Genomic DNA, 17,761 nt, shown 5'->3' with positions numbered 1-17,761 from the left:
TTTGAATACAAGTGTTATATATTACATAGATCTATATAGTAGTATGAACAGTTTAAAAAAAAAAAAAAAAAAAAAAGTTTATTTTAGTTTATATGATGCTGTTTTACCAAATGTGTAGTTTTGTCTTGATAGATAATTGAATTGAAAACTGTTAACCTCAGTTAAATATAACTAGTATTAAATTGATAAGGTGGTAGCTGAGGTACTGCTGCTTAGGGTAGGGTTAACTTGAGTAGTAAATACTACTCTAAGTTGGAGTTTTCAACTCAGGCTGGATGCAAGGTTTAATCCTTACATTATTTTCACTTGTTCATTGTTATATGTATATAGTTTTGACATCCACAATATATTTTGTACACTCATTGTCACTACAAACAAAATTGAATCCTATACAAAATCCCATAAGAGATTTAATAAATACAGCTATATTTAAAGGTACACCTAAAAGAGGAGATGTAACATTATTTATCTTGTTATTTGTTATTTCGATCATAAGATTCTTGAGTTTTAAAAATGCCAAATGACATCTTTAAAAGGAATTTCTTTAAACATTAATGGATTGAATAATCCGTGTAAAAGGGCAAGCCTAATAAAATACATTAATTTACACAAGGCCAATCTAGTCTTCCTGCAAGAAACCCATCTCTTGAAAAAATATATTGATAAACTAGCCACTAATAAGTATACAGTATTGGTTAGTTCAGAGCACACTCAGAAAAAAGAGGAGTGGCTATTTTATGGAATAAAAGTATGCCCATTCCTAAAACCATTAAGTCTTATCAGGATGACAAAGGAATGTTTTGTATGGTTACAATACAAATTAATGGGAAGACTTACACTTTAATTAATGTATATTGGATACCTGGAATTGGTATTAATACAGTGAAACATCATATTGATAAGATCATATCATTCTCTATAGGGATATTATTTTAGCTGGTGATTTTAATTGTATACTACATGAAAGTGATACTACCACTATAAGGAAAAGAAGAATTACATCTAATGCAAAACATTTAAATGATTTTGCTAATTCTTATCATTTGAATGATATTAATAATCAGATAGATTCAAAATCATTACCATACACCTTTTTTCTAACAGATACAAAACTTATTCAAAAATAGATAGGGTCTTTATTTCTAACCAGATGGTAACAGATTTAATTAATTCCAAAATCATTTCATGTCCTATATCTGATCATAACTCAATTGTTTTTGAATTCATGATAAAAAATACTCATAATGTTCAGATCAAAAGGATACCAGCATACTTAACTCAGCTAAAAGACTATAAAGAATATATACTTTCAGAATTACAACATTGTCTAGACATAAATAATACTCCTGAAGTCTCCATTGTCTATGTTTGGGATGCCTTAAAATCATATCTATATGGACAAAGTATCAGATGGTATAATAATAAAAGGAAATCTTGGGATAAGGAATTGTTAGATATTCAAAGTAAATTAGACTCTTATAAACATAATAATAAAGAAAATATTATGGACAAGAAAGTTATTGAAGAAATAAACAAACTAAATGAGAAATACAAAGAAATTTTAACTCATAAAGTTAAAATAACTTTAGAGAAATATAAGTTTTTGTCTTATTCAATAAGCCCCAAATACTTACATAGACTTAAAAATAAAACAAAAAGATTGAATAAACAAAACCATATCAAAGAAATCTTTTCTCTAAGGAAAAGACGAATGTTTCTAGTATACCAGAAATACTGGATGAATTTAGAAATCACTTTCACAAGATTAACCATAACAACATTAACATGGAACCTAAAGATAAAATAAAGGAGTTTATAACCACAAACATGAATAAAAAGCTTAATAAACAACAGATTAAACTATTGGACAAGAGTATTTCATATACAGAAGTTATTACACAAATAAATAAGCTTAAATCAAACAAAGCACCGGGTAATGATGGTATTATACCAGAGATATATAAAATCCTTTCTAAAACTACATATTCATTAATACATAAGGTTTTATTTTGGCCCAAACTGAGTTAATAACCCCCCCATCTTGGCAATATACATTTATTTCACCAATTTTAAAACCTAATAAAGATCCAACTAGATGTTCTTCATATTGACCCATCTCATTACTTAATGTTGATTATAAAATGTTTATGAGTATTTTTGCTGATAGATTGAAGACAATCATCCCCGGCATTATAGATATAGATCAGACGGGCTTCATTGTAAATAGAAATACTTTTGATAATATAAGAAGAACTTTAACATTAATTGATTTTGCAAATAGGAAAAAGAAAGATTTAACACTTATTAGTCTTGATATAGGTTCAGCATTTGATTCAGTAAGTTGGGACTATCTGTTTACCTTACTGAAATGCACAAACTTCTCTGATGCATTTGTAAATTTGAGCATTTATACAAAGGAACGCTGGCTTATATTAAGGTAGGAACATATGTTTCACAAAAAATACCCATTCTTAAAGGTACAAAGCAAGGATGTCCACTTTCTCCACTATTATTCACTTTAGTAATGGAGCCTTGGGCTAATTTGATTAGAAAAGTACTGACATAGAGGGTTTTGAAATAGACGAAAATACAACATCAAAAATTCAACTTTTTGCAGATGATGTTCTAATTACATCAGCAGGATCTAATTCTTCTATGCAGTCTTTATTTGATAAAATGATGAATTTTAAAAGTATTTCTGGTTTAATATTCAATGAAGAAAAAACTAAAATACTACCTATATATACACGAAAAAATATTCTCATTAGTGATTTTACTAAATATGTACCCAATTCAGGTCAGATAACTTATTTAGGTATAATACTATCTAAAGATATTAAATCTATTATATATAATAACTATAATACCTGTTTTCTTAATATACAACATTTTTTTAATACCTGGAATAATATGTTTTTTACTATGGAGGAGAGACTTACAATTATTAAAATGATAATATTCCCCAAGATTTTATACTTAATACAATCAATAATACTTTCACCTACATAAATAATTATCAAGAAACTGAATACACTAATGTTAAATTTCTTATGGGCACCTAATAGACCTAGGATTGCATTAAAGAAACATACTAATAGCTGGTCTCAAGGGGGTATTTCTTTTCCAGACTTTAATTTATATATTATCTCTTCTATTATAAAAGTTATTACTTTATTAATAGATCAGTCATATATCGCAAAATGGAAAGATTATTGGGAGCTAATTAGTATGCACTTCATGAAAATCTCATTAACACATAAAAATATGATTGTAAATAACTCCATGTTGTGGTTGCTAAAGGAATTTTGTACTTCACCTATTACACCTAAACATATGGTTTGTTACCCATTAAATATTATTATTAGTTATCGTAACTTTATATTCATGCACCCTAAGTATAGGGAATGGAATTTTATTGTATTCCCTATAATGTATACTCAGGGTATGCTTATATCATCTACTTCTGAAGGAGCTCATTTAGCTATAGATAATGATCTAAAGTACTGGTATCAGCTGATATCTGATAATAAAGTTAAAAATCTAGATTTCTTAAAACAAGAATTTGATCTAAGAGAAACTTGCTGGTTAGAGGTTCAGATCTTTAGACAACATCTCATTGATAGAATAGATCTAATGTCTATAACAGTTAAAGAATCTATTCCAAAACTGATTGATTACTTAATATTAAATTTACAGCATAAAGTTTCTGATAAAGGTAAACTTTCATATATACATAAAATTATCAGACAAGAAACTTTTACAGTGTAGATTCATACTGGAATTATTTCACCTCTATTAATGGGGACCCACCAACTCAACAAGATAAACAATATATATTGGAATCTGCTTATAGAACTACATCTTCCATTGTCTGGAGACTTTATACATGGAAATTTTTACATAGATCTTTTATACACCTTTGATGATGAATAAAATAAATAATAAAGATAATCTATGTAAGAGATGTAATGTAGAAATTAATGCTGACTGGGCTCATATGTTTTATGACTGTATGAAGTTGAAAGAATACTGGAAGTCAATTAATGAATTTTTGCAGGCTCTTTTTACAGATAATTTCATTATTTCTAAGTCTCTTATATTATTCAACACACCTGTACCTCAATGTGTTAAAAAGATTAAGCTTCCCTTGTTATGGTCTATCCTAGCAGTGGCCAGGAAAATAATAACTAGAAATTGGAATTCAGATACACCTCCTTCGTTCAATGAATTTAAAAATGTTATGAATATAATGTGCCATACGGAAATAAGCACAATTAGAATGAGAACAACTAGAAAAACATCATATTATATTGTATGGGATAATTTACAAAATTTGTTAAAAAAATTCTAATTTCAATAGCACGGTATTTTAGTTTAATTAATTGATCTGATTGTAGTGGATGTCTTTGTAAATACTTTAGTTGTTTTGTTGAATATTATAATAATACCTATTTTTAATTACTTGTATAAAATTGTTATGATATTTCTCTTATATGTTAAAACAATAAACCTGTTTTGAAAAAAAAAAAGGATTATCTTGTTTCTATTTATGTTTTTATTTTTCTCATCCAGTTATAATGGGCTGGTAATTTTACTGATATTTCCCTCCAGTCCTTGTATCCTAGATTTATATGCACTTTTCATGACATGCTCTGGAAGTGAAGGTTTTAACACCTGCCTATTTTATAGTGCCACAAAGCCTAGGTATTTAGTCTGCAAGAAACTGATTTCAGCATTTCCCCTAGAAACCTTTTTTCCCTTTGAAATCATAAAAATGTGAATATAGCTCAAAAAAGTTAATTTTCACATCTCATATTGGACAGTAAAAGGAAATTATATTTTCTTGGCAATAATCCATGACTGTGTATGGGTAACACAGGATTTATCCATGGTTTGCATGGTGTGATTACAAGTGTGAAGCCTGAGTGATTAAATAAAACCAACTGTGGGTAAATCCTGCATTACCCACACACAGGAGTGGATTATTGCTATTACTGAATGTTATTATTTAAGAAAAAAGTCTTACTTTTTATAAATAATGCCATTGTATAAAAGGATTTTAGTGCTCTTCCATTGGCTTCTGGTAGTCTGGGGCATCAAAGGTATATACTGCACATGCTCCATAATTGCACAGTATATTGTTGGCTCTCACTATTTCATTGTGATAGTTTTGTTTTTTTTTTGTGTGGAGAGTCTACATCAGCAGTCCACAACCACCGGGCCGTGGATCACTTGGTACCAGCCGTCAGGCACAGAGTGAAATGAAAAAGTGAATGCACGTTTGAGTGTGTTTGTGTCTGTCTGCATGTGTGAGTGAATGTGTGCATGAGAGCAAAAGAGACTGTTTGTGATTAAGAGATTGGAGAGTGAGAGCAATGTGTGAGTGAATGCATGTACGAATGAGGAAATGATTGTGTGTGTGAGAGAGATCGGGACAGTGAGAGCAATGTGGGAGTGAATGCATGTATGAATGTGTGTGTGTGTGTGTGTGTGTGTGTGTGTGTGTGTGTGTGTGTGTGTGTGTGTGTGTGTGTGTGTGTGTGTGTGTGTGTGTGATAGGGAGAGTGAGAGTGATGTGTGAGTGAATGCATGTATGAATGAGGGAGTGACTGTGTATGTGAGTGATCAGGACATAGTGAGAGCCATGTGTGAGTGAATGCATGTATGAATGAGGAAATGACTGTGTGTGTGTGTGTGTGTGTGTGTGTGTGTGTGTGTGTGTGTGTGTGTGTGTGTGTGTGTGTGTATGCTTCTGTCTGCATGTGTGAGTGAATGCCTGCATGAAAGCAGAAGAGACTGGGTGTGGTGGTGGTGCTGGTGTGTGTGTGTGTGTGTGTGTGTGTGTGTGTGTGTGTGTGTGTGTGTGTGTGTGTGTGTGTGTGTGTGTGTGTGTGTGCGCGTGCGTGTGTGTGTGTGTGTGTTCCCTGGCAGCAACACTGAGGTTTGCATACCTCTCGACCATACCTCTCACACAATAAATCTGGACACATACCTCTTAGATCAAGACATCTGGGCAAAGCCAAAACTAATGGAGGGACAAAGGCCCAAAAATAGGAACACTTTTAAGTACTGCTCTTACAAACTTAGAAAGTAGAGGGAAATACAAGTTTTGCATTAACCTGAATTTTTCTGAAGGGTATGAAATATGAAACTCAACTATCTGTCATTATCTTCTGACTTCAAACCTCAATGATCCGCCAGTGATTTGCCAGAAAACAAGAATTTTATGAGAAACAGACCAAAAATATGAGGCAAAAGTCTGGGCATTCTGAGAAAAAACTTAAAGTCAATAAGGGTGCCATTAGGTTTATGTACCTCTCAGCCATAGTAGATCAGTGTTATTCTGTTAAGCAGAATGTGCACATTTGTTTTGGTAATTATTGCTAATTGTCTTTTAATTGTACTTTGGAGCTTTTCTCCCTGGGACTCAGCTGAAAATGGACTTCTAGTCCAGTCGGCCTCACTGTTAAGCAAATGTCAAATAAATAAATAAATAAATATTTTACACTTTATTATGCGGACATGATGGCCGGTCCGTGGAAAATTATCTTACATGAAACCGGTCCTTGGTACAAAAAAGGGTGGAGACTAATGGTCTAAGTGGTTAGTATAGATCTTCACAGAATGTGCAGACATTTGCCTTATTTTTTGGTCTGTTTCTCACAGAACCTGTCATTTTCTAGCAAAGGAGTGAGGAAGTCTGGAAATAATGGAAACATCACCATTTTAAGATGTAACAGTTCACAGAGATGTTGCAGAGGCTGGAGCTGCTTGTAGGAATGTTCCTGACATCAAATGTTCTCATTTCTTTTTCAATAAATTACATTGTACCACTCTACAAAACAGTTTACTGCTACTGTATATCTATATCTATATACTGCTTTTTTCATTTTAAATTCTTTGCTTGCCATCACAGAGAAATTGAGCTGATAGAACTACTTCCTCTGGGGTATGTTGAATTTACAATGAGCACCCTGACTGGTTTGTCCAATCAATATACACTTTTTGGAATATGAAATTAGTTTCATTGTATATGTTCCTCAATTAGTCCACCAAAAGGCAGTGCTATGAATAAAGCAAAAGTTAAAGGTAGTAATACCCATTCTTCAGGTAGATGGCCACCTTATGGAGGCTGTCATTCCTTGCTAAGTGCACTTCAAGCATTGTTTTTAATTTGCTTTATTTTATTTTTTTAACCAAGTAAGTGAACTGGTGTAACATGGACCCTTTCCAGCCATAACTTGGATCATAATAGCAAGAAAAAGTGTTACCTGTTTGTGGACCAGTTAAAGTAGCTAAGCCAGAGTACCTCAAAGAAACCCAGACAGACAATGAATATATACATAAATTCCACACAACCATTAAAATAACTAGATATCAATACTAAACTCCAAAGCCTGGGACAGTGGTACAGAAACCTTACTCTGCTACATGCAGACTTTATTCCTGATCATGGTTCGCAACCTATTTCAAATGTCTTTAGAAATAACTACTTGCAATACCTTGGAATAAAATAACAACAACATATTTCTGACTTTTTATTAAAGTTACATTTTCTTGGTTCTTAAAACTAAAAGGAAATTACAGAAAAGCTGGACTTTCCACTGTATAATTACTTAAACCTCTTGTATTAGAGGCAACATGAGATATATGACTTTTTCATTTTAAGTCTATTAATGGAAAAATTCAGTGGTTTATGGAATCATACAGTGGAAAGTCTAGCTTTGCTATATTTTCCTTTTGTTTTTTACTGATTGTTTTTTTTTTTTTTTGTGGGGCTCTTTTTACTCATTGTTTTAGTTTGTTGGTTGGGATATTTTGCAGACACCCTAATGGTTATGGATATCAGCTGGGTACGACAACCCTGTGTTTCTAAAGGTTAGCCAAACATTCCACTTATGCTGTGCTGATGATGCCATAAGAAGACTGAAACATGCATGTCCACAGCTCATGGGGTTTGGCTTTATTGGCCTGAATTTGTCCATTAATAGACTTAAAATGAAAGAAGTCATGGAATTTCAGAATTGCCATATAGCTGAAACACCTGATGTTCTTCAAGGGTCATTTGCATATATCCCATGTTGCCTCTAATACAAGAGGTTTAAGGAATCACACAGTGGAAAATCTAGATTTGCTGTATTTTCCTTTTGGAATTTACTCATTGGTTTTTCTGTTTGACCTTTTTAATCATTGTTTTAGTTTGTTGGTTCTTAAAACTAGGAAATCACTGTCATAGTAATGGTAATTGAAACAGCATTGCAAAGCAGTTCCCTAGTTCAGAAAATAAATGCAAAGTACTGCATGAAATGTTATTATTGTGGTCAGAACATTAATAAATTCCAAACAAAGCACAGTTCCCAATGATTTGTGGATGTCTGCGGCTGGACCATACTAGATGAAACATATGACACACTGCATCTCCAAACTCAAGGATTAAGAACCCACTTGAATTATTTGATAACTAATTGGAGTTTTGAATTCAGTGCTGGTAATAGCCAGTATTGTTTGGATGCTTCAATGTAAGATGCACAGTCAGCCCTCATAACACTTGTACTACATGGGTGTGCTGTTTGTAGAATATTACTTATAGTAAACAGATGTGTTATTTTTATAGTTTGTCTGTAACTACTGTGTTTATTAGGCTGAAGATTCCAGAACAGTCATTCAGCAAGTATTTTTTAAATGTAGCTTAAATACTCATGAAACCATTTCACCAGAGTAGAGCAATGGCTAGTATCTATAGTCTGGCATATAAGGGGATTCACTGTTTTTTTTAACCTGGTAAACTCACTAGGCACAAATGTTTCTGAACAAGCCAACCTGGAAGAAACTGTCTGCTTATGTGACCTTCATGCAGTCATTCAGTAAGCAAATGAACACTGAGGAAATAACACCAAGGACTACAATATTAGCTTCCTTAGCAATTCATAGACTTAAAATGCTCTACACTGTGCTACCAAAGCTATTTCTTTCTTTCATAGTTTTCGTGTTGGTAGCTGAGTAAAATGGGTGAAACCCCTTCTTTTTTGTATAGTAAACCTCAATTTAATTATAGGCAAGCAAAACCGTTGTAAATCATTTGATTTAATTGCAGCAATAAAAGATTCATTGCCATATTTTCATGTTATTTTGGGTTGAATTTCACAGGGAAAATATGGATGCAGAGTAATCCAAAAGCAGTTCAAGGAATCTGCACATTAGAGCACTGTACTGTTGAAGTGACAGCTGGACCTCATGTGTAAAAATGTGAAAAAGGGGTTCTCGACGGTTGGATAGATGGATAGATTAGAGCAATGCACTTTTAAAGAAGCTTAAACTAAGTGTAGGACTGCAAACAAGGTAGAAGTCTATGTTTGCAATAGAGGGAATGGGTAATAAAACTCTAAGCCATCCATAGTGGCACATACGCAAAGGTGGTATTCTGCAGTATTTAAAGTAATCCTACACTCATAAAAATTTCAAATTCAGGAGGAATTTCATTCGGTGTCACCAGAAACTGCTATGGAAAGGAATAATCAAATACTGACTGAACATTATAGTTGCTTAAGATAAGAGCAAAAGACTTTAGAAATTTGCTGCAGACGTTCTTCTGATTCTGATCCAAAATAGAAACAGTGATGCACCCTTAATACTTGATTAAGTACTTCTTAGTTTGGCCTTTTTGAAAAACCATGAACACTGCAGTGATTCTATAGCTTTTGCATCCTACAGATTAAAAAGATCAGTATCCATGCACACAAAATAACCCAGTAATAGGATAATGTGCACTAATGAAAACAATATGGTTTAAGATGCTTCTGTCTTTCAAAAATATATATCTCTTAGAAGCCTTAAGGTGAAAAAGAGGGGTCAGATCTTTAGATGTAGGGCTTGGTAAACTATGTGATGCATATAGGATATCTGGGAGAGTAGAATACAGTGGTAACAGAGTAACTTAATCTCTAATCTCTCTAATCTTGTACAGTACCTGAGTCAATGATCTTCCGGATCAGCACTGCAATCTTCCCCTTTAACACTGAATTCAGTACCTTAACGACCAGGATCAAGCAGGTACACAGTACAATTAGAGAGCCAGCCAGGAGAATGAAGCCTGCTGCCATATCCGAAAGAGAGGCATTTGCAAAAATGTGCTTACCTAATGGGGTTTAATAAATGGATGATTAATAATGTTGTTTTGTGAATCATGAGTATTATCTAGTCAGGTACATTAAAATTCTGATAGTTCCATATTAGAGAAGCTTCTAAACACTCACCAGAGACCGTGTCTGCACACCATATAACATACTGCTAGGTTATTCACTAGTAGTTCTAACATTTTCAGGAATTCCACAACTGGGTCTATGTTTGGCTACAGAATTGTAAATTAACTGAACCATGAAACAACGAAACGTAAACAGTGAATGGGAAAATCAGCTGCGTCCCCCACCGCCCAACTATATATATATATATATATATATATATATATATATATATATATATATATACATATACATAAAAGGTTACCCTTCACTTACCTTATGTATCGCATTACTTCCTGGTTGTTGGTTGACTGTGGCTATTTGAGGTGCTTTTTTTAGTTGATTTTCTAGTTTGCTGATTTTCCTGTTTGCTGTTTTGCTGTTCACTTATTTTACAATTTGGTAGCCAAACATAGACCCTTCCAAAACTTACTACTTGAGCTACATTTTAATCTACAATTTAATATGTAGAAGAGTAGAACAGATACTAGTTTTTATAAAATTCTCTAAAATTAAACTGTTGGTAATTTGTGGCATATAACTGAGTTACATTAGCATAACTGGTCTACATTGAATAGGGCAAATGCATAAAAGTTCTTTACACAGAAACAGTATCTGGACCATCTTTGATCATCAGAAAAAAGTGCCATCATACAGCCTGACAGCATTTCAGAATGTTTTACATGCCAAAAATGATAGATACTCAAAAAAGTAGAATTCAAAACTGTTTCAGGAAGTAAGCAGCGTTCATTCATTACACATTGGGATTACTGCAGAAATAACTCAACAGAAACAAAGCAATTTACAATACCATACCAGTGGCATACATCAGGGATTTGTACTGGGCCCTTTATTATTTGGAATCTATTTCTTGGAAGTCTAGGCTAAAGCAGACATCATTTGGCTTAAGTTCACCAGTGATTGTAAACTAGGTGCAATCATTGAGTCCCCCAATGATGTTAACATATTACAGGAGAGGCCAACAAAACAAATGACTGGTGCTAAATTCACGGTCTAAACCTAAACACAAAAACATGCACTATTGTCCCATTTGACAAAGCAGAATTCCCCACTCATTACAATATTGACAGCACCCCTTTAAGTTCAAACCCAGTGGTGTGAGATCTGAAAACACAGGTCGACAGCAATCTGAACTTTGACCACCAGGTATCCACAGTGGTAAGGAAAGCCTTCTACATTGCGCATCTCATAAGTAAAGGCATTGTGTCCAGGTCTAAGGATGTTATAACCTTCACTTTACTCAACCTTAATCAGATCATAAATAGAGTAAAATGCTCCCTTCTGCATGTATCTCACCAGACAACTGCAGAAACTGGAGAGACCACAGAGGTTTCTCAATAAGATGATGTAGGGCCTCCAAACCATGACCTACACTGACAGACTGAAAGCCCTGTCACTATACTCTGTATCATATAGGTTACTGAGTGGCAACTTGTGCCTGGCCTACAGGGCAGTCTCTGACCCTGACCTGATGGAACTGCTGCACATCTGCAAATCAAATGGCACTAATGTCACTTGATGTAGGGATCTCAGCCTTGCCAGTTACATTAGATAGAGTATGCTGGAGAGACAGGTATGTCTCCCAAAGCTTGCAGCTTCTCTGGAATAAACTTCCAGTTCATGTGAAGCAGAGCTCCTCAAAGACCCTATTCAAGCGCACTCTGGACAAATGGATGGGTGACTGGAAATTCACCCCAGGGGTGACACCCATGTCCATCATGGACAGGGGTAGTTGGTGCTGATCAGTAAAGTATGTCTATCTAACCAAAGACCAGGATTAACATGGCTAGGCTTATAAAGGTTCTAGGGATGCTAGCCTTGTAACTTCCTATGAAACTATAAACAAAACTGTGGATGACATCTAAAGGTAAACAACACACCAGGTAACCACAAAAATGACTTGCAACAAAAATAGCCAACAGTAAGGACGAACCCAGACAAGAAAGGAATTTTTCATAGTTTAATGCACAAATACAACAAATCAGGATTGAGCGCTTTTGTCATAAGACTTCTTCAGAATCAAATAACATCACAGCAAACCATCCTTAAATAAGCCACCCCCACTGGTCACATGACCAAATACCCAAATCATCTAAAGATAAGCATTTTTGATCAGGGGCTTCAACACCAACACAATTACACTTTTATATACTAATGCTATGGTCACACATCTGTGGGTAAAAAAGAAGCATTGTGACAAGGCTGAAAGACATTGCTCACACAACTGCAGTACAATAAAGAAATCCAGCACAGACCCATCAGTCCATAAAATAAACATTGTTTTCATATTTTCATAGGGTGGAAACAAAACAGTGATGTAAACACTTCACAGATAAACACAAAAGTAAAAAGAAAAAAAAAACAAAGTACCTTTTTCATTTTAGTCACATATAAAATAGAAACATTCAATCATATCAAGTCCATACGTGATTTTCAATAGCACTGTTCTTTCTGGATTCCCTTGGCAGGAAAATATGTGGGTCATTTTCAGGTGTCTTCCACAAGGTCCATTCTTACTGCACTATTTTACCCACTATTCTAGTCCCATTATTCTTCCCACAACACTTCATCCAGAACCATGGTTCTAGGCCCAGTATCCCCCATTCAACAGAGGCCAACTTCTCTAAATGAGAAGGATACAACCCACCTTCTTATATACCACTGTAATGGACAATTTACTTCATTAACAAAATCCTTCTGGAACTTTACTTGTCTAATAGAACATCTGTCTGTTCTGACTGCCATAAAGTAATAGTTCCACTTATATCATGCATTTAAAAAAATTATTCTAGTTACAATATTTACAACAGTCCTATTTTATATCACTTTTATGTCACATCCTACTAAGAACTGCATTACATATGGATACACACACACACACACACACACACACACACACACACACACACACACACACACACACACACACACATACACACACACACACACACACATACATAAAATCATTATAGAAATTAAGATCAATAAAATGCATGGAGTTAGCAGTTACCAAATGGGAGACCTCCCTAATTTACTGTAGGATCACTAAAAAGTTACATAGCAGGGTTATATCCATGCGGTCCATGCGCAGGATTAGGTTTTCACCAGTGCAGCTGCATTCTTAAACATTTGTTTCTGAATGTTTTCCTTGTGGTTTCTTTAAACAGAGGAACAGCTGCTATGCAGAAAGTAGCACTGGTGTTTAACATACTGTAAGCAGGTAGCATTCAATACAATCTAACTGCATGGACTATCAATCCTATGATAAGCAATGTTTCTTTCATTAACGGGTATCTCTTTATAGGTGTCACTGTATAAAATGGTTAACAATTTGTCAGAATAATCATTGTAATTCATCACAACCACCCCCCCCCCTTATCTGGTTTCATGAATTAGATTCATAGGATAGATGCTATGTTATATGATTTTTTGACACAGGGAGAAATTTTTCAACAAGATATGATTTTTTGATAATGGAAACACGTAGGACACCCATCATTTTCGGAATTCCAAAAATACATAAAGATCTGCATGATCCACCATTAAGGCCCATAGCTAAATCTTCCTAGTTCAGTTATTTAGCTAAGTTTATTGATTTGAAAATAAAAGAGGAGATGAAGAACTTAGGCCATTTTTTAAAGGACTCATGGTATTTTTTAACTAGATTACTCAGTCATTATATAATGAATAAATAGTTTTTGTGACAATTGATATTAATGTTATCTCACACTGGCTTCTCCTTCAGTGGTTCTATGAATATTTAGTTAAAATAGCCATGAATCATGCAGAAATTTTGGTACTCAAAGACGTGATGGGGGTTATACTGATGAATAACTTTATATTTTTTGATGGTCAGGTTTTCCGTCAAAGGACAAGAGTGGATATGAGGGTAGCATGTGCCCCTGACTTTGCCATTCTGGTGGTAGCCTTTTGGGAACAGGAATATGTTTTGAATTCCCCCTATAGGGCATATTGAGCCTTTTATGGCAGGTTTTTGGATGATGATATCATTTTTTGGAATGATACTGAGTAAAGACTAATGGAATTTTTCAGTAGATTTGGATGTTAAGCTTACTAAAAACAAGGAGTTGAAGGGATCTGAGTAATCTATTTTCAGAAAACTCACTTACTCTAATACACTATTAGTTGGCAGCCCCTTTTTCAAAAAAGGACTCTGAAAAAGACATCATCATCAGATATCACCCTGGCTAAACAGACAAGTTGTCCTTTTACCAAAGAGAGTGAAATATTAATAAACATGCTTGGAAAAAATTGGGTACTACACAATATTTATTAAAAATGTAGCTTTGGAAGTGTTTAATAAAGAAAAGGGACCAACTAGATGATGAGGTAAGTGTAGGTAGAGCTTTGTTTCTTACATATAATGAACATTTTCCAGCCATTAATAGAGCAATACATAGGAATTGGGGCATTTTTTCTATTGATAAACCATTACAGGATTGGTTGGGGAAAAAAAAACAGAATTATTTCTTAGGAGGAGATCAATATAAAAAATCTTTTGGAAAGACCTTGCAATTTGTACCTCTCCAGGTATGAGGGTGTATGGACACTGCAACCAACGCTACTATATGTTAGAGGGTAGTACCTTTTTTATTGAGCGGTGCAAAGAAGTTCACATCAGACACAAATACCACTGTTTAAGAAAATGAGTGGTATACATGGTCCAGTGCACTGGATGTGTTAGTTTTTATATAGGTAAAACTGAGAAAACCTTTTAAACAAGGGTATATCAACACCTTTATGATATCACAAGGGGTAATCCTATGGTTAGGCTTGTAAAGGCCCTGGGGCAATTAGCCTAGTACACACCTATGAACCTATGAACCTATAATGCTTTATACAGATGCATTAGTGAAAACAGTGGCCACACTTTTAAGTTTTATATAGTGGACCATGTGAAACTGGATGAAAGAGAGGTCCTTGGCAAGATTTATTACAGGACAAAGAACTAAAGTGCTTAGGACAAATGCTACAGGTCCCTATGGGTTGAATGAAATGGTGTCTGTCAGTTGCATATTAAGGTGGAAGGCAGCTCCTTGATTTTGATTTTAATGTGATATAGTATTTTGGATGGAGTAATTGCTTTTAACATCCAAAAAACAAGAATATTTATACTCTTTAATATTGTAGGAATTATATTATATTAGGTGGACAAACAAGCTGACAATATTTCTATGGTTCATAGGTTCATAGGTTCATACTAGGCTATCTGCCCTGGGGCATTTATAAGCCTAGCCCGATTATGTTTGGCTTACGCCACCCCTTGATTTGAGTATACTGTGCCCTTTTTAAAGTTTAGTTTACTGTGCCTCTGTCTAATAGTGACACGGAAGTAATCTCCGGGACAAACCTATGATCCCCCATCCACTCATCAAGATTCTTCTTGAAGAGAGTCAATGAGGTGCTCTGCCTAACATGAATTGGAATTCTATTCCAGAGCGAAGGGAGCCTCTGGGTTATGAATCTGTCCATCCAGCATGTTCTATTTATTTCTGTGCTGAGGTTCAAGTCCCTCGAGCGTGTGGCTCTAAGGGATTTAGATTTACTGAGGTGGAGCATGTCCATTAATTCTGGGTTGGACATAGCTTTATATGTCAGGCATAGATCACCTCGAAATAGATGGTATGCAACTGAGTAGAGCTGGAGTTTTTTTAACCGAGCAGCATATGGCATCTGTTTGAGTCCCTTGATCCTCCTGGTGAGGTACTTTTGGGGTCTTTCTAATTGCTGCAGGTGTCGGGTAAGGTACATCCCAAAGGGGGCATTGTATTCTATGATGGGCCTGATGAGGGATGAATAAAGGGGCACGATTACCTCTCTTGATCTAGATGTGAATCCTTTCATGATGAGGTGGGCTATGTAGAAGGTCTTTCTAACCACTTTGGCAATGTGGTTGTCAAAGGAGAGATTGCTATCAACTTGGGTCCCCAGATCCCTAATTACTTTCTCTGTACTTAATGGGTTACCACCTATGTGGTAATTTGTGGGCACATTGTTTTTGCCAAAGGGTATGACTATACACTTTTTGGCATTTAGCTTTAGACCATGGCTCTGGCACCAGTTATCCGTCTCTGCGAGACCTTTTTGAAGGATGTTTGTGTCAGCTGGAGAGTTAATTATGGCGCCCAGTTTGCAGTCATCTGCGAACTTGGTGAGCCATAGTCCTCCCACGTTGGACTGTACCTCAGAAAAGTAAATACCGAACAAGAGAGGTCCCAGGACAGAACCTTGTGGGATGCCACTTGTGACCGATTTCAAGTCTGACATGGCTCCAGCAACTCTGACTCTGTGGGTTCTGTTTTTGAGCCAGTTTGCGTCCCATCTTGTGACATAGGGGTTTATATTTAGGCTGGATAGCTTATCTATGATGCCCGAGTGGGGTATTGTGTCAAATGCCTTTGTGAGGTCCAGATAGGCTGTGTGGACTACCTTCCCTTCATCTATGGCCTTGGTGACTGTTTTGAAGAAGTCGACCAGGTTCAAAAGGCAGGATCTGCCCTTGACGAAGCCATATTGGGTAGGATCTAGTGTCTGTAGGTCCCCAATGTCTTTGTTTATGAGTTCCATTATGATCCTCTCCATAGCCTTGCAGACTAGGCTAGTCAGGCTTATGGGGGCGATAGTTTCCAGGATCCACAGAGGCGCCACATTTGTGGAGTGGGACCACTGTTGCTGTATGCCATTCTTTGGGCACATATCCTGTAGTGAGGCTGAGATTGTACAGCAGTTTTACTTGAGGGATTAGTTCTTCTTGGAGTTCATGTAGGACGCAACCCAGGACGCCATCTGGTCCCATGGAAGCAGTGTTTTTTTGCTTTGGAGAGGGCGGCCTTCACCTGAGCATCAGAGATGTTTGGGAGGCTGCATTCTGCCGGGATAGATACTTGCTCTTTTGGGGGGCAGGGGGGGAGAAGTTTGCACTGAACCTGTCTGCCAGGATATTGGTGATATCTGTGGGTTCAGTGTATTTTTTGTCGTTTAGAATCAACTCAGAATAAGTCTGGGAGATGCATCCCAGGTTCCTAACATAACTGAAAAATGCCTTATGATTGTCTTTAGTGTCCTGTGCAATTATTCTCTTGAAGCTGGCCTTGGAGGATTTTATGAGGGATCGTAATTTTTTGCTAGTACTGATCAGAGATGCCTTCCCTTTTAGGGATTTTGCTCCATCATGTAGTAGCTTCCTCCTTCTGTTGTACAGTTTATTTATGGCTGGGGTCCACCAGACTGCACGCCTGCTTTTGGATGATTGGGTCTTGATTTTGTTTGGGATAGCATGATCCATGCATTCCTGGAGATGTCCATAGAATGCGTTTATATAGGATTCTGCAGTTTGGGCCATAGTTTCCACTGGCCCTGGGGCCTTGAAGGATTCCACTTCAGTTTTGAGAAGTGTGAAGGTCGCTTTTGAGAAGTTTTTCACTGTGGTTTTCTGGGCTGGGGGTGGGGTCGGGATGTGGATATCCAGTGAAATTAATTTA

At 35.7% G+C, this 17,761-nt stretch overlaps 1 protein-coding gene across 1 annotated transcript in view; it reads right to left on the bottom strand.

The window, feature by feature from the left end:
• Positions 1 to 17,761, bottom strand: part of LOC122790632 (sodium-dependent phosphate transport protein 2C-like) — a 246,201-nt gene that overhangs the window by 40,657 nt on the left and 187,783 nt on the right. The window contains exon 11 of the mRNA XM_044058156.1: positions 9,968 to 10,135. Coding sequence (XP_043914091.1) covers positions 9,968 to 10,135 — 168 coding nt within the window. The remainder of the gene's footprint in view (positions 1 to 9,967; positions 10,136 to 17,761) is intronic.

This window comes from Protopterus annectens, chromosome 16.part0, assembly GCF_019279795.1.
Source record: "Protopterus annectens isolate FY-2018-M chromosome 16.part0, PAN1.0, whole genome shotgun sequence".
Lineage (NCBI taxonomy): Eukaryota > Metazoa > Chordata > Ceratodontiformes > Protopteridae > Protopterus > Protopterus annectens.
This window is presented reverse-complemented; position numbering and strand designations above follow the sequence as displayed.